Below are 24,909 nucleotides of genomic sequence, written 5' to 3'. Positions count from 1 at the left end.
ATAGCATGAATCAATGTTAGGTAGCACATAAATCTAATACGACAGGGCCTCACAAATAAAATAGTGGTTCAATCAAGATACTCATCAATTCCTGTCACAGATTATTCCTCTGTTTTATACAGTCCAGTGATATCAGATTCCTGAAAAGCAAAATTCGTATGCACACAAAAAGTAGAAAGAGTGTGATAATCAGTGTGGAGGTGCTGTCAAAAGCGTCTGTGTTGCGTATCAAGCTTTACATCCTCCATCCCTGTAGAATACTACTGAAGTCTCGCTCTCTGCTGCCTTAGAGATCATTTGCATCCCTGCACTGTGATATAAAAGGCTTCCACACTGATTGGATGGCTTTTTATATCTTCTGAGCACTCATGTTTCCCTGACATAGATATACATGCAAAGTACAAGGCTTTTGAGGATCCGGTCCTTGTAGTTCGTGCTTCATTGCCACAAGGTAAGTCGAAACAGCACTCACCCAGCATGTGGGAATGGGGAGTTGTAGGGAGCTTTTAGCATCCTTCTGCGTGGATCCTGAGGGTTACTGAAGGCCAGACTAGACCCATATGGAACAAGTTGGAGTAGTCCCTAACCCTGCTCCTCCGTGATCTGCCTGCCAGGCAGGATCACTGTAATTCAACACAGTAAGTTTTGTCCCGTGCCCAAGCTTGTGTTCCCCCCTTCTGGGGGATGGTGGCACCAGTTGAGAAATGCCAACACAGCAGGCTGATGGAGGCTGGTTCCAATAAATGCTTCTCACGGACAGCCTTAGATCTTCTGTGAACTGCTGTCCAAGGGAAGCTGGTTGTGGCCAGGAATATGGCCAGTTAAAAGGGCTGAAATGTGCATGAAGCAGCCAGTGATATTTCGAGTGTTTCAGATGAGGATATGGACAGTGCTGAATATAAAATATAACTGCAATTCCCTGACTAATGCCAAGTCACTTTTCTAGTCACGCAGTGATTGTTCTTTATTTTTAAAATAGCCCATTTTACCCTGAGGCGCAGGTGATATCCTTATGATGATGGAGCTATGTTATCCAGCACATAACAGCTCGGGCCATTGCTTGGCATGAAGGCTTTCTATGATTCCCTGACATTTTTTATTCTCTCTCAAATTATATAATGCTTTCACTGCCTACTTGTTTATGTTTCTCTTGAACAAGAATAGAGCAGGAAGAAAAAAAAATAGGAACTGGAGATTTAGTGCTGCTGTCTTTTACTTCCTGCAGCTGAGCTGTAAGAAATACCACTGTGTCTCCTAGTCTCTGAGACCAGTTAGCTAATGCTTACACTTGAATTGCTTCAGTAACCTTATGTCTCTGCAGAGAACCAACCTGTTTGCTGCTATCCAGGTGTTTCTATGGTGAAGCATACAGAATATTATAGATCTTGGATGAAAATTAGATTATGAAAAGAATTCTGAGAAATTTTGCTTCTTGGTCTTTGCATAACAAAAGCTTCGCATGTGATAATGATCACAGCAAGCTCAAGGCAGGCTTTTTTGCAGAATGGGAGCATCCCCAGCTTTGTTGCTTGTTGTGCTAAGGCTGCTGCTGTCCCGGCAGCAGGAGGGCAAAGAGGCGTCAGGAAGGTGAGAGCTGGGACAGGGAGATCTGCCCCCAGGTGGGTGCTCCTCCTCCTTGCTCCGCCAGCGGTAGCTGCTGCCCGGCGGGCTCTAACCCCAGTCTCCGTATCAGCAGCAGCAAGCAGCACATCTCCCCAGGCTCCGCAGAGCTAGAAGAGGCTGAGGGCCAGGGCTGTTTTGCTGATGCCCCCAGGAGCCTGCTGCTGCGAGCACCTGCCTGCTTTGCCTGTGAGCTGCCCGTGATGCTGGGCATTACCTCTGGTTCTGCTAAGCCCAGAAATGGTGCAATGAGAGGCCCGTGGTAGTTACAAGAATGAATTGGCCTGGATTAGGCATTTGTGGAAGCAACGCTGAGGCCCATATTGGGGTGAGCATTTTATGTGACGTACCTGCTATTTTGCCCAGAACTGGTCTGCTAATTCAAAAAATAGTCCTACCTGCCTGGAGTGAAACCCAGCTAATCAGCAGTTCCTAAAAAGTCTGTCTCAAAACAAAGGCAGATTCAGCACCCAGACTGAGCAAGGGGTATAGGAGCCTCAAGAGGTAACGATTTGCCCTAACTCTCAGAATTTGCGTTTTTGTGCATCAGCACTTTACCTCTCTTTTTCTTAAGCCTAGCTCAGCCACCTTTCTCTGCTCAAAGTGTTGTACCTGACATAACTGTGGTTGCACTTACACCATACACAGCCACTCTCCTTGCCCCATCTCTTTATCCCTCTCCTTAGCTGTGTGTAATCTAGTGTGCTATTAGGGTAGCTGCAATGATTGCCTTAATCATCTGTTGTGTGGCCAATAGAAAGGGGCCTCAATCCCAAACGAGTAGGTTCTGCTGCAATACAAATAGTCATAACCAGCAGTAGTCTGATCAGGGATGGATTTACTGAGTGGGAGGCGGATTATGTATGTGTGAGACGAAGGTCGTGAGGAAGAGAAGACTGTTTGGGCGAGATGATACCGCCTTGGAGATGCTTGGTGTTTCAGCATAGCCAGTTAAAATAGCTGGACATAGAGATTCTGTTAGGTACCATGTTTTATTTTTTTTTTTTTCTGCAAATCAGGCTTTGTGTCTGATGGAGTAATCACGACAAGTACAGCAAACAACATTTCCACTAGTGACGAGCTGTTTCTTGTGACCACTCAGTGCACAGCTGTGTGTTTGCTGGATATTGCAGGAAATGCAGTACATTTGATATTTGTGCTTTCCTTCTGATTATTTTTGTGAGCATGTTCCTCTCTCTTTCTCTTTCTTATACAGATGTTCGTATTCACCCCATGGAGCCTATGCCCAAAGCAAACTTGCCCTTGTGTTATTTACCTATCGACTACAGCATCTTCTGACTGCAAATGGAAGCCATGTGACTGCTAATGTAGTAGACCCTGGAGTAGTGAATACCGAGCTCTACAAGCATGTCTTTTGGGTTGTAAAATTAGTCAAATGGATGACAGCCTGGCTATTTTTCAAGGTAGGCAGCTTCTTAAACCATTTTGTTGTCCCATGTTAGTACATTGTGAGAGCTGTAACCATCACAGAGCTGAAGGTGTGCCAGAGTTTATCGCAGTGAATTACGTTTATTGCTTTTTTTTTTTTTCTGGGCTGATGAAACGCACACAAAAAAATGATAAAGAACATTTACTTTCAATGGACTCAAAGAGGACAGAATTCCTATCACTTTATCTACATCTGAAATAGTAGATGCCCATCATTACTTATATACCTAATCTATTTACATTTGTTTTTGTGTGCATGCTGGTAGAATTGCATTCTAGCGAGGAGCTGGCATATGCAAAGTGTTCCTAGGAAATGCCTTCTCCCTCCTGCTAATGAGAAGTAGACATGACCTGGCATTGTCTACATGTGCGCAACATGTTGAAGAGAAGACAGCAAAGGGAAGAAGGAAGTTGTACAAATAAAAAAAAATGTTGACAGGACATAGCCCAAACTCCAGGCTGTGCAGATCCAAATAGACAAACTCTGGAATGTGGGCCAATATTATTTTTCATCTGAATACATACTCACAATGATACATTATCTCTTATTAGCTATGCCTGGTCTACATTAGAAAAGTTTAAGCTGCGTAATAAAACTAATCTAAAACTGGGGCAAACCCAGTTAAAGGTAACTTCAATAACATTTTGCAAGGGTATAAGTAGATCAATCTGAAATCAGTTTAGCAGCACAGGTGCAATGTTCTAAGGTGAACAAGTCTTAGAAGGATTTGTTCTGAGAAAATGCACTGCTTATAGCTCTTATAGAAAGCAGTTGGATTAAGTGAATGGAATGTGTTTCCATTAGAGAAAATTAAATGCCCTAATTAAAATGTAGTATTTTAGATCAAGGGGCATGTCCTACAAAGCAAATTAATTTTAAACTTTGATATGGAAATATCACTAGCTTTAATTTGAGAAATGAATCTGGAGGCTGGAAGAGTGCCTGTAAAATAAGATGCAAACAAATAAACCATATTTAAAAAAATTAATAGTATCTTCTAAGTACTCCTTAAATATTGCAATAAAATTGTAATAAGACTGCTCATAATGTGAAATGCATCCTTAAAGAGGGTGCATACAGCTTTGCCAGAATGTATACATGAAACTTGTTTTGCCTCTTGTGATTGCCATTTTAAATGTCAATCTGTGATGGTGGTGTTTCTTAATTGCTAACATAACAGTTTCATAGAGATATTTAGGTGGTAATAAGTATTTCCACCACAGCTGCAAGAGTCTGACACAGATTCTGTGTCTGAGGGTGCAAATTGATTCTCCTGTTGTTTATAGCACTCAATCCCATTCAGTTTTATCAGTGCACCAAGGCAAATATTTCTGTATTATACTGACCATGTTTAGAAAGTAAATAGGATGTCACTGAACTCACATAAAACGAGTACGGATTTATCACAAGAGGGAATCAAGTATGTACTGTTGTAGTAGTAAGGCTGCCTATAGTTCCTGATAATTTCTTAGTCTTTCTATAAGATACCAGTCTAAAGGAGTTATCGCCTTGCACTGCCTGAAGGATGTGGACTTTCATGGAAATCCTATGTATATACTGCCTTCAAATCAAAAGCATCAACTGGATGTTTGCTTTTTGAGCCTGAATACTTCAGTTATTGAGGACGAGATTTTCCCCATTTTTATATAACACTTGATGTGTTTCCCCTGTAAATCGAAGAAGAGGGAGAGCGAAAGCTTTTACCAGTCTTCTCACCCTCTTTGAGACTTGTGAGTTAGACCACAGAATTTTTTCTTATGGTTTAATGCACACGGTATCTTTATATACTTGTGGCATGATTTTTGCCTTCCTTTCTCACGTTCAGGAGCACTTTATCACATATATTTGTCCTCTTCAGCTTCAGTAGAACTCCATCACAAGGTGCTGTTTAGTTTTGTTCAATGACATGATCATCTCATTCAAATAGTGCTATATCTAATGCTGTAGTATCCAGTATTCTAGCCTTTGCAAAAAGCATTTAGTGGTCTTGGGCTGATTTCATGCATTAAGGTAGATTTCCCCTGAGACAAGTAACAAAGTAAGGATAGAAAAATTCAATTCTCTGATAATATTGGCTGATAGCTGATATTATGGATTTCTTCTTCCTTGGAATTTCATTCCTGTGTGCACATATATGAATCTTCCTTCTAGGATTATAGCAATAACACAGTGAAAATAAGGCCATTGCACTCTAATCATATTTACTCAACTAACTTTTATTATCCTGAAGTATTCCAAAACGTTTTGTAAATGCATACAGGGAATTGCTTCACCCACTGCAGATTGGCACTCATGACAGTAAACACAGCCCAGATAGCACCAGTGAAGAAATGTATCATGGATTTAACACATCATACTCTCTCAACAGGGAGTCAACATTTTGTTTGATTTAATTCCAAATTATTGCGGCAGTGCCTCCTCTACCTTTAAATCCATTTCTGTCATCACCTTGGTGCCTACTAGATTCAAGCCTAGAATCTGTGTCCCCTGGATTCACTTCTGGGGGACACAGTGTGGCCCCTGCTCTTACTGAGTTATTTGTATTTGAGGTGCTCAGCGTGGCAGACAAGGCTGTTGGCTCAACAACGTCTGCCTCAGAGCTGCTGCAAGGTATTTAGAGGATTACAACTTAAGCAAACAAACCTTCAGTTTTGCAAATGGGCTATGATATGCACATATGATTTACTCAAAGTATTAGCAGCTCGAGTCTCTTAGAACTGTGAAACACTGTCTTCTTTTCATAAACATGTGAGAAAACTCTCTGCTTATTTAGTTGCTTTTTTTTCCCAACAAACTTCAGTGAAAGGCGCCACTGCAGCAAGATGACAGGCCATACTAAACGATCTGGTCTCGCCATAAAAATTGCTAAGCTAGTACCCTCCTATAGAAACACTGTTCTATTCTTTCTAAACTCCATTCTTTCTCAGGAAAGTTTGCTGGCAAACACATTCTTTAAATTTGAATTTTGCAAACATTTTCTCTAGATTCTTAACAAATGGGGATAGAACCTCACACAACCAAGAGAGAAAATATGTATATTCTTCAAAAAATAAATTGATTTCTATCCCTGCGACTTCTCAGTAAATAAAAGCTGATGAGCTATCACAATTCACTGTAGGGTGCAGTGAGATTAATTTTCCCCTAGGAATTTTTTTTAATATGAAGTGGTCTTTTTTTGAAGTAATACACTCCAAACCAGTAAACAATAGCTAATAAGACAGTAATAGCCTTAAAAGACATTCACTAAGGAACAAATTGAAATTAAGCCAACTGTGCAGCACACCAAATTTAGTGATGGGTACTGTACAAACTGAACTCTGGGAAGATACTTTCTCCCTCTCAGTACTTCTGCCTCTGCAACAAATACTGGATATTCATTCTTAAGTGACAGGACCTACACTTGTCATACAATTAAAATGCTTTAGAGCAAAAATAATGCTGACGCCACCATAATGTCCAACAGCAGGAAAAGTTCTGCTACTTACGATTTCATTATGCCATGCAAGGAGAAACACTTTCCTTGCTTCCTACAGAGAATTTTTTTAAAATTTCCAGGAAATTTTCATTATGCACATTTGATGAATACATCCTTATAAATATAGTTTCTTTGGTCCTTTCAGCAATGTCAGATCAGCTGTATTTAGGAAGGCATTGTAGAGGGAAGCTGAGCAAGAGGGCCCCAGATCTTGTCTCAGCTGTCAGTTACAAAGGAATGATGCCATATAAGTAATTATTGACTGATGAGCCGAAGGATTATTGATCCCACCAGCCTGTAAAAGTAAAGGGAAAGTCAGAATCGGGAACACAGCCTAGAAATCAGTCAGTATGAACTAACTCATTTCTTTCATCTGTTAAAATAAACCTAACTTTAGTATAATTTTCCTAAAGCATTTTTAAAGAAATACTTTAGATCTGTAAGCAGCCCTAGAAAACAATATCTGAAAGACCTGGATTCATCACTCATGCCAGAAGACATAGTCATACAAGTCTGATTGCAACATTTCTTATTCAAACTGTCCCTTTGGCACACTGAACGTAGAAAATTTATTTCGCCCTCCTCCCTGAGGTGTCAGAAGACAAACACATCACCACATAATAACACCAGCTGTACAGAAGTAGAATAATTAAATTCTACAGCTGAAAGTAACAATTCAGCAGTATCGACATCTACAGTCCATATGAGTGTGTGATCCTCACATAAAGCTCGTCTGGAATTTTATAATTGAATAGAAACTTTATTGGGACTGCTAAGTGAGAGGGTTTAGGAGTATGGAATGGTTTGCGTCTGCCCTAGTCAGGATTAAACCTTTCTAAAGAAGGTTGACTCCAAGAGCTCACCTGTATAGCAAGCAGTTAACCCTGATCTCCACCCCCACTGTGGTTTTGTGGTAGTCCCCAGACATTGCTGTTCTTGTGTGTGTGTGTGTGTTCAGGTCAAAGTAACTAATGCATTTATTAAAAGGGCCATGCTGCAGGCTGCTGAAGGTTGTTTTGATGGCAGGAATGAGAAGGATTTGTGTTTCATGCCCACATGGACAGGAGGGGATGCTGTATGAAGATGTGCAGAGCTGGTGGGATTGTGTTGGAGAGCTTCAGAGGGAGTCCAGGCTGATGCAGTGTTTTTGCAACACTGATTTGGAGCAGCTGCTGGACTGATCTATCCCAAACCACACCCAGGCTTCATGTTGGAGGAAGCTGCTTGGAACAGGCTGAAACAGAGCCATGAAGCAAGCTAAAAATGCAGCAGTGTGAAGAAGCAGAAAGTGATTTCATGCCCTGCCCCACAGTTCAAATGGTCAGTTCAAAAATAAAGAAGATTTTTTTTTTTTGCCCTAACAATGGGGAAATAGAAAGACTATTGCATCTCTAGAAATTGTTCATGGGACAGGACATTTCTATGTCTTGCTCCTCCTATGGGAAACTCTTCTTCTTACTCTTCTTTACTCTCCCTCAAACTTTCTTACTCTTCTGAACCTAGAAAGTAGAGTAATGAAACACAAGATAAACCTACAATTTAGTACCACGTAAAAGCTTTTTTTTAAGTGATAATTTTGGAATAGTGCATGATTTAAATTTTGTGACAGGATTTCACTAGCAGGTTAGAAGCATACAGAAGAAAGGTATTTGTGTTGTGTACAAAGATGTTTATTCCTTTGCTTCTGCATAATAAGAATTGGATTATTCATTTTACTTCATAATTTAGGCAGATTCTTTCATCATATCCGGAAAGAATCCTTTCCAGAGGGAGTGAAAAAAAAATGTTCTCTGTATTGCTGTAATGAGAGATAGTAAGTAAACAGTATTAACAGTATTAATTGTGAAAACATGAACCTAGTCAGTGTTAGCACATCAGCAAATGTCATCTTGCAATCTGTAACTATTTTCATATTCAGAACCTACAGATTTAGTGAAGAACGATATAGACCATCAACCAAATTACTCCTTGCTAATTCTTCTTGGTAGTGTTTTCCTATGTACTTAGTTAATATGTTTGTATGTTAATCTGTTTTTCAGTCATGCATTTAGTTGAAGATGGAACAAGCATAAAGAAGAAAGTTAATTTGTTGTATTCCAAGTACATGTCAAGGACTTTTTACTAATTCCTATTAGTTAAAAAGATGCAACCCACAATGCCTGTAATGCAGAGATCTCAAAAAAGAGGCTGAAAGGTTGGAAAATTAGAGATAATATTGGAATTTCAGCTAGACCAGGTTAGCCTTTCACTTCTCAGTCTATAATCTGTATAGTTGGAGGCTGTTGACCCTATGATTGTATCAACACTCAGCACTAAAAAGTTTTACCTCAATCACAATGTGATTAAAATTCCACTTTATTTCTATCAGGCAGTGCAATGATGTTTGAAACTTGAGTCCACTGGCAGAATACAAGGTAGCTACTCATCTTTCTCATCAGACTATCTCTTATATACCAACTTGAGAGAGAGAGAGAACAAGAAAGAGAGAGCTGCTCTAAATGAAATACAACACTCAGCAAGGGTAAGAACAAGAAAAGGTAGTTATAGGCAGTTTCTCTCTTTCAGGTGGAAGAGCTATAACACAGAGTTAAGCAGAAAGCCCACTGGTTTCTCTTGGAAAATCCTGATATTGAGGGTGAGAAACAGTTTGGAATTAGATCACTGAAGTATAGCCATGCAGAGGAGGAGGCTGTGGGAGTGCATATTCATACATATTTGGAGAGTTTGCCACCAGGTGTGGTATGCATTATAAATTAATTAATATTTGACTGGGGATGACTTCCCTAAATTCCTTACTGTTTTGCTCTTTATGAGTAATGCATCCCTAACAAAACAATGCTGATAAAATTTATACTGTAGAGCCCTGTTAGCTTAAATCATTATTTAATACAGACAAATTATTTTTCAGGGTGCTTTGAAGGTTTACAGGGACACATCAGAGCTGCTCACTCAGTGATCTCCATACAGTCAATAAAGACTTACTCCTAGTACTGAACCTATCTCATCCTAAATTAGAAATCTACAGTTGCCCACATGAATCAAGTCCTTCAAGTGTCTGCTTATCTCCATTAACTGCAAAGGGGTCCTGTGATGACCAGGTCAGCTGTAGACATCTGTGCTCTGAAGATAGTTAGTTAGAATGAATCCTATCCCAAGATAGGGGACATTGAAGTTGTGTTATTTTAAAAATCAGAGATGTTAGTACTGAACTGAAGATAGTCTGGTTTGGCCTTTTGAGAGAACAGAACAGGAACTGAGGAGGTTTGTTCACTTAACTGAGGAAAAGAGAATCTGATGTAAAGTTGATCTTTTTTTTTTCTTTTCTTTTTTTTTTTTTTTTTTAAAGCCACTATTAGGTGATCAGAATACCAAGTATTTTCTGATGTCAGCAGAAAATGTATTCAGGGATGTAATCCAGACTGCTTATCAAACGTATTTCCTGTGTGTTTAAAATCCATTGTGTGCTTCCATTATTTATCACATAGATATTGTCATGCATTTAAATTGGTATTATGTATACTCCCTGTATGTATTTACGATAGTGTAATATATGTGACAAGAAAGATATAAGAGTGGAAAAAAATGGCATAAACTGCTTGAGGAAAAAAAAAAGGCAAAAAAATGTAGCAAATACATTTGTAAAATAACAGGATTATTCAACACCAATCTGCAACTTTTGAAAATCTTAATCCAGAAGAAGGCTTTTGGATGCTTTCACATTACATCAGAGGATTCATTGCCTACCTCAAGCGTTCCTATTTGCTTTTCAGAAGGGGCACTAAAATTCTATCAGACATAGTTCACATGATTGGCTTTATTAGAAATACTGTGAGCAAAGTATGTTCTCGGTTCATTTTCAGTTTAACACATGGGATTTTGTGGACTTTAATGGATATGACTGAGAAGAGATTTTGGAGCACTGCTTTAACCCTATTAAAACAGGAGAACTTGATCCTAGCGGTAGCACACTTTGAAGTCATTATTATAAGGCTGTCCAGACATGGTAGTTTATATACATTGTAGCATATTCAAAAATTCTCTTTAAAATGCTATCACATCTGTGAGTCTCTTCAGGCCAAATAATTACATTTGGCTGTTCCAGTCTCAGTGGTGGAAAGGGTAAGTAAACACATGAGTTACGTGCTCATGTAGCCGGCATTCTGCGGGGAATAGAGAACACGTGCAGGAAAGGGTTGGATGAAAACTGAGCAATGATGTGCAACGAAACAAGAATGAACTTGGACAGCTTATCAGTGACGGAGCTTGTACTGATAGGTGTTTGGCCCTGTCGTGCCGACCTAGTTTTCCATCACTAAAAGAAAAAGGTGTTGCTACAGGTCCTAGCCTCAGAAGAAAATGAGATTGATAATATAAGAATTCCTACCACTAACTTACAGGCTTCTCTTCATGTTAATAGTGGTTTATTCAAATTAGTATTTATGTTCCTTTTTGAATGAATTGCCAAATCTGGTGACTGGGGCAGTGCTGGCCAACCTTGTGTCTGGCAAGCCCACGTTCCCACGACTTTGCTGTGACTTGCGTCGTGCAGTGACTCTAGCTGTCTTGCAGCAGACAATAGTATTCTGAATCTGAAAGTGTCTCAGAAAGAAAGAACATTTTTGTTTGATTTATTCAGTCCTTTTGCTTGCCAAGCTTTTGAGATGCAAAATACAGTCTTCCAATATGTCTGTGATACCACTTTGGCACAGTACCCTAAGATGATTAAAAATGGGGAGTGAGAAAAGCTGTCCTGTTGTTTTTGGAGTACAAATTGTTGAAAATAAAATTACATACTATGAGTATGTTTTGACAAGTAGCTCTGTTCTAAAAATGAATGTAAAAATGGCACCATGGGGTGCCATGTTTATTTTCTCTGTCAGACCCATGTGCAAAGGTTACTTTCCTGATTGCCTAACCTATGAACTCAGCTTGGTCATTCCTTAGAGAAGAGTTTAGTTATCACCATTCTTATGCTTTGTGAACAGTAATAGTGCCTTAGATTCCTATTTTCAACTCCTTTGACTCTAAATGATGATTTCCGTGATAGCTGTGCTACTTCATTGGTGACTTTGCACAAATGTAGCTGACCAGAACCTGATAGACAAGTAAATTATGTCTAAAACTAAAAGAACCCAGGTCTTATTACATATGCTGGTAGTGGGGATTATCTGGTCTGTTGTCATATACTCTACATGGAGTAATGTTTTACATAAAACATTTTTCCATATCTGACCCTGCTCCTTAAAGTTTCTCCTTGATCTTGGGATGGCCTTTTATGCTCCTTGGCTAGGACAGTTTTGTGGCACGTGTCCTATTTTAAGTGCCTTTTGCCTGGAGATTTGGAATAAGGCTGGCACAGATACACCAAACTCTAATCTCTTTAGAGGGCCTGAAGGTCTCCAGAGTAATAAGAACTTTAATTGTTTGTGCTGTTAGAATCATCTCATTTTGCTTTAAATCCATTCAGGAAATTGAACTATGAAGCAGGAGGTTTTAAATTGTCTTCTTTCTGTACATAAATACTATTGGATCATACATTCAGCTCTAAGGTTTATTGTTTGTTTGTTTGTCTGTATTGGCAACAGAGAAGCCTGTTTCATAGGAAACACTGTTTTTACCATAATCATATCCATCACCAAGTGCCTTGGCTGTATAGCCTCTCCTATGAAAGTTCCAACATACTCTACATAACGCTAGGTAAAAGGCAGAATCCTGGCAAGTCATCTGTTCCCAGCACTCTGAAAAAGTCATAAAACATAATACGTGTTTGTGGGTTTGTGCTCAAGGTATCTAGATTTGTCATCTCCAGGTTCATAAAATAGTTCACTCAGAGGGGTCAACAGGATTATAAACTGCCCTCAGTGCTAAACAGGAGCACCAGGATGGGTGATGAACAACCTGCCCTGTGCTCTTGCTGTTAAGAAGAAACCATTTCCTGGAGTCATCAGGCTGTAGAGATGGTACCAGTACTGTCATTGCTACCCTAGAGTGAAAGGATTTTTTTGTATGTTGCTTTCAATTCGACTCTGTTCTAGAAGCTGTAGAAGACATTTTTTAGCAGGTTATATCATGCTATCTAGCCATAGACTCAAAACAAACAAGACCGAGATTGAGATTGCTTTTAAGGAGACAATTTTGACAAAAGGATGAATCAAAATAAACTTATCAAAAATATTTACTTTACAAGCTTATTTTTAGTTATTTGAACTTGGAAAGAAGTAATAAAAAAGGTATAAGAAACTTTTCTAGATCTGGAAAAACCTTCTACAGAGTGATGTGATGGTAAGAACTGTTGCTTTTTAAGAAGGAGTTTGGACAGACTTATGGAAAAATCACCTGCAGTATGAGGAGATAAACAATGTCCCAAGAGGTCCATGCAGCTCCCATTCCTTGTGTCTTCTTTTTATGCTTGGACTCCATTTTTTTTCTCCAATTTATCTCTTTTGCTCCCATGATGAGAGGCTAAGGCTCCAAAGATCTCTCAAAAATATCCAGCATGACTTAAAATATGCTAAGTTCCACCAGATCCTTTTTTAGAAAAGTGCTACTTCTCGGATTCCCCTCCAACTGCTCTACTGTTTTGGATGTTTTCCGCTGGAAGACAGTCACCTTTCCAGCTGTTGACTGATGAGCTGTGTTGCTTCCAGCAGTGCTGGCTCACGATTACGGGAGAAAAGTGAATACGAACCTGGGGTTAGAGTGCAGAGCGTTCAAGGAAATAAAGATCTTTCATTGTTTGAGTCAAGAAAGCTGTGCGTGCTATTAAAAATACATTAGCCAAGCTAAATCAAAAAGGCAACCGTAGAGATAGTTGGTACAGTTACTTGTAATCTCTAATCTGGGTTAATACAAGGTTCTTACAGAAACTGGTCAGTGTTCAAGAGATCCCTTACAGTCCTTAGGCATCAGGGACCAAGCAGCAGGGGAGCAGCAGCAGGTAGCAGATGCTGCTTTCCTCGCTGTCTTGGAGAGCAGTTTAAGGTGATCATCTTGTGCCTTCATGAGTTTCTGGTGAGCATCTAAAGGCTTTTGACATGGTTACTTTCCATCCCTGCTGGGAGTCATCAAAGGAGCTCCAACTGACAGTCAATCTAGGGCATCTGGGGTTTGCCCGCCGACAGGTTTGCCATTCTAGATCCAGCTTTGTCAGGGATTTAAATAAGTCTTTGTTCCTAAAACATCCAAAGCAGAGAGCTTGGTTTAGGAATTTGACAGAGGTATTCTTATGTACCTAGTTTATGATTGCAAATCGGCTCTAATTTGAATTGATGTTTGCGTTTTTGGCTGCCATAAATGTTTATGGAGAAATTATAATGCATTTTTATATTTGAAAAATAATTTTTTTCCTTTTTTAATATTTGGGGTCTTTTCAAAACCATGATGTGGCATTTCAAAGGTGGCAAAGCTGAAATCATGGCCTTGTGGAAGGGGTTCCTTTGAATCATAGCAATAGACCTGCTACAAAACAACCGATCATGGATCCGTTATGACAGCTAAGATATGTTAAGGCTCCAAATTACTAAGTTAAATCTTTGCCTTGTGATGTGAATCCATGCCTAGATTTAAAAATAAATCCTTTGGATTATGCTGAAAATTTGAACTGTCAAGAAATAAATGGTGTGGTGAACTGAAACATAGGTCTTTTAAGCTGCCCTAAATTTAGATGTATTTCAGTAATCTTTCTTTCACTTTTCATTGCTGCCAGCAGCCCGTAGGGTTTTTTTTTATTTATGATGGAAATGTCTGTCTATGAATCATGCTACTGAGATGTATGGGGTTTTTTTTGCCATTTTAAAGAATCAGTAAGCAGAACATTGTTTGTCTGCTAAATAACACTGCATTGCAGGATTCTCTGCACAAAGACATATTTCTTTATAAAACTGTTTTCCTGCATAAAATTCTAATTTTCAAGTGTGGTAGGTGAAAGATATTTTTGTTAAATAAGTACACACAACTTCATATTTTTGTTTTCTGTATTTTCCCTGTCAGCATATATTTCTTGTGTTGACAGCAGGTATTTATTTTGCAAACACTTTCTTATTATACTTAAATAATGCTGAAAAGCCAATAAATCTAAAAAATGCAGGAGTATGGGATAGGCTGCATGTTTTAGAGTCTCTTTGCTAAAATCTACGAAGACTAGGTACTACTCATGTTAAGTATCAGCTACCTTCTAATAAAAACTTTTCCATATACTAAATTATACTAATAAAGCATAATGTACTTTTAAATCATACATTAAGCAAAAGTGTAACCTATTGTACATGTAAGTTATCCATATTTTATTTTGCAATTTTACATAATATTAATTCACTTTTAATTTAAAGCACCTGCTAAAGAACTTTTAAGTACAGAGAGCTTTATTGCTATAATGAAATACAAAGCCCTTAATATTTTGGAAGAGAGCAAAATCCCTTGCCTTTCATCTGCTATTTGTTGTTTTCAGTGGATGAGAAAACCTGCAATTATCTGCAGCTTAATATACTTTTGAACTGGAAGAGAGGAGAGAGTTATGGTGAAGTTGGCAAGCCATCAGCAAACCTTCATTGCAAGTGTTGAAAAATGCTCTTCCATGGGGCTTCTTAGTGATTGAAAACATAGTGCTCGGTTCCCTGACAATACTTGGAACATGATAATAAATGACAATAACCTTTTCTTTAAATTGAACCTTAAACCCAGGAGCAGGCTGCGCAGGGTACTCAGGCTGAGGTGATTTGTGACAGCAGCTTCCTTTGCTTCTCTTCACATCATAAATACATATTAACATTTACTTTAAATATTACTGGTATCTTCTGAGTTATATTTCCAGTTCCATTTCTTTGTGCCTCCTCCAATCTGTGTAGTCTGGAAATAGTTACATTAGTACATATTTCATGTAGAAGCAGTCACAGGACATCAGAAAACCTAGATTTTACTACCTTTCCTGCACAAAAGTATACTCCACTAGTTTAAGCACCTCTCTACAACTTGTAAATGAGATTTATGATGAAAAAATCTTCAGGTTGTTTTATAATTTTTAATACTTGCCTAAGTAAAAGAAACAACTGTCAATGAACTTTCTGAAATAAATTTACATTTTCAGCGCAGCATGTCATGGACATACTTAGCTTCTGAATCTATTTGCTGTTTAGGTAAGGATTTACTTTACGTATAGCTGAGTGCTGTTTCCTCTTCAAATTTGTCTTTGCGGTTATGTTTTTGTGCCGTGGTCATCTGCAGATAATTGAAATCTATTATAATATTCATTAAACTAGAATAGGATTCCACCTCGTTTTTAAAAAGCCAAACAGCTTTTCTCCTTTATATTTTATGAATGGTTAAAAATACTTTTTTTTTTCTGCAGAACCCTCAAATCTAATGATTTCTAGTCATGGTTGAGTATTTATTTCCTTTGAAATTTACACAATCCCAGGTGTGGCTGAAAGGCATCTCTGATGGTTGTCTGGTCCAACTCCTTGCTCAAGCAGTGTCACCTAAAACGCCTTGCCCAGGACCTGGTCCAGATGGCTTTTGAGTATCTCCAAGACCGCACAACCTCCCTGGGCAACTCCCTGGGCAACTTTTTTCAGTGGTCAGTCAGCCCCACAGTGAAGAATCCATTTCACTGGATTCAGACAGAGCTTCCTGTGTTTCAGTTTGTGCCTGTTGCTTCTTGTCCTATCACTGGGCATCACTGAAATGAGTCCTGCCCCATCTTCTTCTTCCCTCAAAAAATCTGCATCTCTCCCTCAAAAAAACACTTCTTCAAATCCAATGCTTGTAGCTGTTGTCAGATGCTAAGTAACTTTGCTCTGATGGTAAGCATGAAGTTGTCTATTCCCTTTCTAAATAAAGATCAGATTTTTGTCCTCAAGTGCAACTAAAATTGCAAACTGAGGATGCACCATGTCACATGTCATGCTATGAAGCAGGCACATCTAAGCCACACATGACTGAAAAGTAGACAAATGTGACACATGGAAGAAATTGGGAAGCTAGCTTCTTCATGGCCTTGTAAATAGTTAGTATTCATTAAAACCTGAGCAATGGGAAATTCTGTCCCTTTCATGAATAGGGGAGAATTCTGATTTGTTCCTTTGCTTTGTACTGAGCTGGCAGTAAACACCAGGTAAAAGGCTGTATATGCGGAATCACGCCAGTGGGAATTCACCAGCTCATTTTAGGAGCTAGTGACAGATCTATGTCCCAGGGAGACTTCAGCAGGCATTGAGGCCTCCTGCTCTGGCCATTTCATGTATCTCCAGTTATCCTGAGCAGTAAACTGTTGCGTATTAAAGAAGAAACCAAGGAGACTTTAAAAACTTGAAATCCTGCCATGATATATGAAGCCTATAAAAGGAGACGTCTTGATCATTTGTGATCGTCTTCAAGAAAGAGCTTAGCACAGAGCCCTGTGGCTACTGTGTGCCAGTAACGGTCATGGCATTGCTGCATTTTAGTCTTACCCACTAGAAGCAGCCTAGCCACGCATTTTATACTGTTCTTACAGACTTAAATCAATTCACACTATTGAAGGAAAAATTGCATGGGGTCCAAGGACTGAAGGCAGATATGATGGTAGAAATTTTAAATAGAATGCAGATTTCTTATGAACATTGATTCTTTTTCTTCATTGATGTCAATAATTGTTTATGAATTGCAGCCATTTTTTTTCACCCAGAATGTAGCATTATTCCTGAAATATAGTCATTGCCCAGTGATTAACTCTAAAGTTATTTTCATGCATCAGTGGTTCCTATATAGAAAAATAAGTAGCACTTATTTTGTACCAGTGTGTAAGAGCTGTATGTTGTTCATTAACAACTGAAGGGAATCTTTTGGATACTTTTTAACTGAAGAGACCACACTGACATTTTTAATTGCCGTAAGCCCTAGGATAAATGGAAAAACCTTTGCTTTTGTTTGGTCTCTCAGGAAAGAGCTACAATAGAATGGATGTATTTGTCATAGCTTAGTGTTAATTTAATTTCCTATTTTTCCTAGTGTATGATTCTTTCTTTCAGCACAATCCCAACTGTGCTGATTTTAGTGTAATAGATAATATGTTATTTTTTTGATTAAATGATGAGACCAGAGATTCAGCAAGCAGGAAATAATTAAAACTATTTGTTTCACAGCCTGTCAGGGACTATTAGGGATCAGACAAATATAAATGAAGGTTTTTTTTTCCCCCACAGCCAAGTTATAAGCTTTGAAAAGATCACAAACAGTTGTAATCCTCTTTTATTGAACACAAATTTCAAAGTAAAGGTCAGTTATGGGTTCTTCAGTAAGGAGTTTATGTAGTTAGTAAACCCCAAATGTTTAGATTAATTTTTATATAAAAAGACTGCTGTCAGGGAAGCTCTTGCTTCTCTATAAAGCCCAGGAGCTGCAAACTGTTTGTATCCATCCGTGAGCAGGCTTTGCCCTAGCGGCTCATCCCTCGGGAAGGGCTGGAGCTGGTGCCGATGGTCCCTGCACCGTGACATTCATTCCAGCCATGCTCTCTCCTGCAGCTCCTGCATCCGGGACTGCCATACACTGTTGCATCAGGGTTTCTGACCCCCTTGTGATTTTTCCTTGTTTTGTGCTGTGTGCTTGGCACTGCGTGCAGACTCACTGCTTCAACTACCATTTTTTTTCCCCTGTTTGTTTTGAGAGCTGGCTGGGTCAAGGTATTGACAAGCTTTCAGCTAATATTTTCCTCTTCTCTCCCTCCTGTCAGGGTTGCTGCTGTTGTTTGCTCCAGAGACCATAAAAGCAGCCTGCCAGAATAGCTTATCCTTTGAAGGCCCCTATTTAGCTCATCTGGGTTTCTGAAAGGGCCGTCTTAATAGAAATCGGTGATGTGAGGAGGGAACCACTGGGACCCAGTAGTTTGTATGGTACGTGGACAGCAAGGAGGGGGGCAACTGCTGTGCACACTGAGATGGGGGCTGGCGTGAGGAAAGGATTTGGGAGGAGGCAAAGGGAATGAAGGAGAAGCTGCAGCTACCTGTGAGCACGAGGCACGATGAAAGAGCAGGCAGCAAAATGGGTGAGAGTTTAGACTGCAAATGTGTTTTGCGTGCCGCCTCGAGAAATGGAGGCCTAATCTTGATTGGAACAATTCAATTCTGCTATGAAGTGTGCATTAAATAACAATAGGCGGCTGCAGATCTGTGCAGACTTGCAGGTGAAGAGCTGAATGCTAAGCAAGCTGCAGAGAGCACGAGGCAGCGGCGGGAGCGCTGGAAAACGGCTGCCTGCCTGACTCACATGGTCTGCACTGGCCTTCCAGCCCCAGCTCCAATCTCAGCCTTTATTTTTATGATCTAAAAGCAGTTACTAAACCGTGGCGCAGTTCTGCATTAATTTGTCTGGAAATTTTCCCAGAAAACAACAGTTTAATAATCTGGACCATCACTGTTTGCAGTGTATTACAGTGTGGGAAGAGGGATAGTTCATTGATTTCAAGGAAAATGTGGGTTTGTAGCAAAATTGAATTACTAAAGAGCACAGTTCAATACCAGTGCCCTAAACAAAGCAAATTATCTCAGCAGCAGATGAGTCCACAACATGTATTTATTGAACCACAAAACCTCACAGTATTTGTTTCCCATTCTAAGCAACTACTCTAACCTTTTAGTCAAAAAGCCATATAAACACAAGCACAACAGAAACTCTCCTGGGGCACTTAATAAAATGAAAAGGTTAATACCCATTGCTTTTATTTTGGCTATTGGTAATTCTGCAAGTGTAAGGCTCTGGTTTATTCTGTACAAGATCCCAGGGCACGATGCTGGCAGCTACCTGTGCCCTTAACCAGTTCGGTATACAGAGGCCCAGTCAGAAGCTTTGTGTAGAGACAGGAGCTACCTGGCAGTGAAAGGAAATGAACATAAAAATTTAAGGTAATTTATTGACATTTGTAAGATTATTGTCTCACTACTTTATCTTTTTTAATGGCAAGTTGACAAAAGACTTCAGATATGAAAGGGATTAAATGCTTTTCTCCTTTCCTTTTTTTTTTTTTTTTTTCCACTGTCCATCATGAGATTTGACTGTTGATGATGATCTCATTTTGGTGCTTGAACAAGCTCTTCCTGAGACATGAACCAGGACAGTCAGTTCTGCTAAAGCAGGTTTAGTCATTCACACAAGACAGAATATACCCTTTCAGCTGTCTGTCAACGCAGTACTTTTGCTGTGACTTCTTTCATCGATCCAATAAGCAGAAACTCGAGAAGGACCATTTGTGCCAGCAAATCCAGCTGCTGCCTTTGCAGGGCAGTCATTCTTCACAGATTAATGGCTTCATCTACTACCAAAATGAAGATGTACAAAGCACCTTAAAAATTACTCTGGATATTAAAATTACCAATTTTAGTGGATAGTAAATACTTGCGTCTTAATAGTAGTAGTAACAATTTTCAGTACATCCCACCTCTCTGCTTTCTTTTTTCTGTTCCAAAGGCAAGAACTGCCTTCTTTTGTTTTCCTTCTCTGCCTCTTTGGAAATTAATAACTTCTCCTTAGCCTAATATCCCCCTCTGTATTACAGGTAGCAACCATCCATTCTTTCAGAATGATGGTGATTAAACATGATTTAATTTAAACTCATGATTAATTGTTTTCTGGGGGGTCGTTTCTTGCTTGCATTTCAGATCTTAGGCAGTTTTAGTGTGGCTGAGAGCTTGTGCTTCCTCTGTCTATAATGAGCTGGTATTGTAAAAGACATTATGCCTCAGATCTTGACTGACATCATTTTAGAAACATGACTAATCTTATTGAAATAAATGACACTATTTGCCTGTCTAAAGTTATACATGTTCTTTTTGATTCTTCTGAATTTAAACCATTGCTTTTCCCTGGAGTACAGTTAAGAGCCCAGGGTTGATTTAAGCAAAGGGATTTAAGTTACAGAACTTAAACACAGAACAGAACACAGCAGAAAGTTTGATTTGAATAATCAAATTCAGTCCTACTTTGCATTTGCATTTTTACTTTGCAGTTACTTATTTTGTTAAAAACAGATTGATTTTGACAGGTTTGCGAGCATTAAAATATGTTGATTTGCAACCAAATATGGCTTTTGTCTTTAAATTTAGTATTTCTATCTGGTAACTGAGAAGATAAGTTATGTAGACAGCTCCACAGTTGAATGCCTTCAGAATATATCTGCAATTTTGTGGCATTTGCTTTCTGTTGTGAAAGAAAATTGGAAATGGAAGTTTTGTTTACAAGATGAATAATTTTTTTATTTGCTCTATTTACAAATTGTTTCAGTTGAAATATGAGAAGAATTAAAATGAAGAGAGCTGATATTTTGTAGGGCTTTTACTACTTAATTAGAAATATTTTGAACTTATTGAAAACATTATTATCCTTGTCAGAACAGGGGTTGTATAATGTGTAATTAATTAATTGAATCAATGAATTCTGCTAAGTGAATCTGTTGGAAAGACAGGATTAGCAAATCTGAGCCACTCTTAAACACATCTCTGTTCTTTTGCTAAAATAACTATAAAAGATAAATCCATTCTTCATATTTTGAATCTTCGGGAGAATGTCACTCAGGATCAATGTAAAGTAACTCCTGTGTTTGTTTATTTTTGTCTTTTGGTTCTAGATTAAATACTGAAATTGCCAGTATGTGAAACTATAATAAACAGATATTTTCTCTCATCCCCCTCTACCACTTTTATCTGTCTTCCAGTCAGACTTTTCTCCTTTCCTTTTCCACTCTGCTTAGCTTGAGGAATATTGCAAATAAGGCACAATATTTTAAACACACTCTGCTGATAACAGAAAAACAGATCACCGGAGGCATGCCCAGAGCTAAATCATGCTTTAAGAACTGTTTGAAACACTTTCGTTCTAGCCAACGCTACCTTTGCAAGATTAGGCCTTTTCCTGAGGAAAGGCTCAGAGTCAGTGGAAGAGAGGGAGCCCAGGAATGAGGCACAGGGAAAGGATAAGTACTCTGGGATATTCCTCTTATTCTGTGCTGAGAATGGGCTGCTTTGTGGCCCCAGGTACCGAGGACCTGCCTGACCACCACAGGACCTGTCATGGGCCAGTAGGAAAGGGAAAGGAAAGGGAATCACAGGAATGCAGGCAGGACAACTTGAGGGGATCCTGTTTCCTCACCCTGCCGCTGTTTGCTGAGTGAGGAGGAGAGCCTACAAAGCCCAGAAAGTGCACTGGTGGCAGGTTTTGTATCAACGTGAAATAGCCACTGGCTTGTGTAATTCTTCATTATTCATTTTTGTCTATATATAGCCCTTGACTGACACTTTTTGATCTAGTTGCAGCTCCTAAAGCTTTTGTGCATTGTGGTTACCTTTTAAATATTTAGGAGCTCCAGATCAGGTCAGAGGGCTGTATAAACCTCAAAAAGTGAAGAGACCTCAGATCAAACATATGACATTGGTGATAAAAGTATCAATTCTCATTTTTATAGAAGGGGAAACAAGACATATGGACAATGATGTGACTTGTCAGATGTTAAACAGTAAAAGAGTAAAGGCAGCATTAGGGACTACACATGAGAATAACCATATATCTTATGCTTGAAAACTTTATTTTTTACAGAGTCACAGAATGCTTAAGGTTGGAAGGGACCTCTAGAGATCATCTAGTCCAAACCCCCTGCTCAAGCAGGGACATCTAGAGCATGTGGCACAGGGTGGCGTACAGGCGGGTTTGGAAGATCTCCAAATCATTCTTTACCCTCAGCCTACTCCTGTTCAGTAGATGTTCAGGGGAATACATGGCAATATCACTTACAGTGTGACTTTGTGTGCCTTCTACATATCAAAATAGTGCTTAAGACAAACGTTATGAATACCCAAAACAACTGAAATGTAATTAAAACAAGAAAAAAATCAAACAGTAGTACTTTGGAGTGGGCAAATACTCTTTGTTTCCTTTCTGAGATAAACTGATGGAATTCCATAAACTGATGGAATGAGAGAGTTGAATCAAGAAAAATACATTGAAAAGCAGTGAGAGGAGAACAAGGGGAATAAACAGGGAGGTGAAGGCACCAGGGTGAGGCTCTGCTTCCAGCTATTAACACCCACAGGGAAAACCATGTTTGGACAGACCCTGAGGACAGACATCTGGATGGTATTGACAGAAAAGACCTTGCTACGAAGTAGGGACAGTGACAGATATCAAATACTGTGGAGATATCTTAAACAAGGACAATGTTTACCTTCCAATTGCATAACTCAAAATAATTCTGCCTCCTTTCAATTATATTTCACAAAAGAAGTGAAAAAGTTTTGGGGACATGTAAAGCAAATTAAGGGCATTTCGTTCTAACCTCTAAGACTTTCAATGACCTATGGGATTCCAACAATTTTATCACTTCAAATCTGACTTTTTAACCAAATCTGCCTTATCTGCCTTTAATCCTTTGCCCTTAGGCCGACGCATCCTCTTTACCCTCAGTCCTACTCCCTTCTTTACCCTCAGTCTTACTTCCCCTCTTTACCCTCACTCCTACTCCCCTTATTTACCCTCAGGCCTACTGCCCCTCTTTATCCTCAGGCCTACTCCCTTTGTCTACCCTCAGGACTACTCCCCGTCTTTACCCTTAGTCCTGTTCCATATGTTTACCCTCGGTCCTACTCCCATTCTTTACTACTCCGCCTCTTTTCCCCCAGTCCTACTCTGCATGTTTACACTCAGGCCTACTATCCCTGTTTACGCTCAGTCCTACTCCCTCTGTGTACACTCAGCCCTACTATCCCTGTTTAGCCTCAGGCCTACTCACTCTGTTTACCCTCAGTCCTACTACTCCACTTTACCCTCATAACTACTCTGTTTTTTACCCTCAGCCCTACTACTATTTTTAGCAAAAGCAGCTATTTTACACTGCATGGGTATGCAGGTAAGAAAATTAATTCGTCAAATATATGCATACTCAGGAGCATCGTCTTCAACAATCGGACCCTCTCTGTATCTCCTGCTGACTAGGACTGGTATGAATCCATCTACCACTACAAATGTTAAGGCTTGAGTTTGCTTTTCTGTGTTGTTTCATTTTGATCCTATAGCCATTTTGATGCCAATGATTGGCATCACTTGAAAGAATTCAGCAAACTAAAGATGACCCATATATTGGTGAAAGATAATTCATTAGAAAACTAGTGCTCTAAAATATTCATGGCCGTTTGTTGCTTTAAGTCTTCTTTTAATCCGTTCACATTTTGAATCCTGTTTAAACTGTGCTTTCAACTGAAAGAATTCCAGGATACATTATTAAATGAGGCAAATGTTCCAGCCGCTACGTATCAAAGAGGCAACCTCTCTAAGAACTTTATTGGAGGGCGGAGCAGTCTTATGCTTTTGTTTATATTTCTCAGATAGTAATGATAGTTCAAAACTCAGTAGAATTAAAGCCTTGCATAGTTAATATAAATAACAGGAATATTCCTTAGCATATTTCTAGCATGAATACTAAACTGTAATTAAGTATTCTTTCTTAATGACAGATCAGCCTACATCGAGGAATGTAGAAAATTACATTGAATTGCTTGCGTGACTTTGTAATTAGGGCCATAGAACTGGTGGTAAATAAATAAATTGCTTATTTTATTTTACAGACACAGCATACAGACAAGGCAGACAGAAAAGGCATAGCAGCCTAGCACATAAGGCATAAAGATTCAGATTTAGGAGGCTGGTATTCTTTCCTCATCTCTTCTCCTGATGATTTTCTTCAGAAAATCACTTTGCCTGTGTGCGAATAGAGTTGTTGCAGAAAATGTCAGATTATATGAAGATGCTCAGGACAATTCTGAGTGATTTAACTGAGTAGTAGATCCTGGGCATCCCCACAATAGAATATTATGCTTTTCAAAGGCCTAGTTAACCAGACAGAGTACTATATTCCCAGAACTGGCTTGAGCATTATGTGAAATCCATGTACTCTCTCTGCCTTTTACATCCTGTTATTGCCTGTCTTATTTTCCAGACACTGAATGTTCTCCTGGCAAGTGACTGTCTCCGACTAGATGTTTATACAATCTCTAGGGCAATAGGGTCAAATTTGTCAAATTTTGCTTATTATTACTGAGCTGAGTAAAGCAACAAGTGCAATATAATTTAGTAGCAGCAATGATATCATGGTTCTCAATTTGAACATATCGCTGTCTGCTGCAAAGAGAGCTTAGGAAACAGCATTTAGGCAGAGTAATCTTTCCCAGTGCATTTGACAAAACGAACAAAGGATTCAGGTATGAGTAATGACTTTGACCCTAAGTTTCAAATCCTACTCAAATGAAGCAGTGATGTAAGACTGGGTTCTTCTTTCTGTTTTGAAAGTTACTGGAAGTTGAACATTATTCTTCTAGTCCTTTATTTCAGAAAATGTGAAGTATGGATCTTC

The 24,909-nt window shown here is 39.1% G+C and overlaps 1 protein-coding gene across 1 annotated transcript in view; it reads left to right on the top strand.

The window, feature by feature from the left end:
- DHRSX (dehydrogenase/reductase X-linked) overlaps positions 1 to 24,909 on the top strand; it is a 167,361-nt gene that overhangs the window by 132,951 nt on the left and 9,501 nt on the right. Inside the window, exon 6 of the mRNA XM_088521845.1 lies at positions 2,837 to 3,044. Within this exon, the coding sequence (XP_088377971.1) occupies positions 2,837 to 3,044 (208 nt within the window). The remainder of the gene's footprint in view (positions 1 to 2,836; positions 3,045 to 24,909) is intronic.

Source organism: Tinamus guttatus, unplaced genomic scaffold, assembly GCF_059628265.1.
Source record: "Tinamus guttatus ecotype Peru unplaced genomic scaffold, ASM5962826v1 Tinamus_guttatus_pri_ptg000134l, whole genome shotgun sequence".
NCBI classification, from domain to species: Eukaryota; Metazoa; Chordata; class Aves; order Tinamiformes; family Tinamidae; genus Tinamus; species Tinamus guttatus.
Note: the sequence above shows the minus strand (reverse complement) of the source record. Positions and strands in the feature narration are given on the sequence as shown.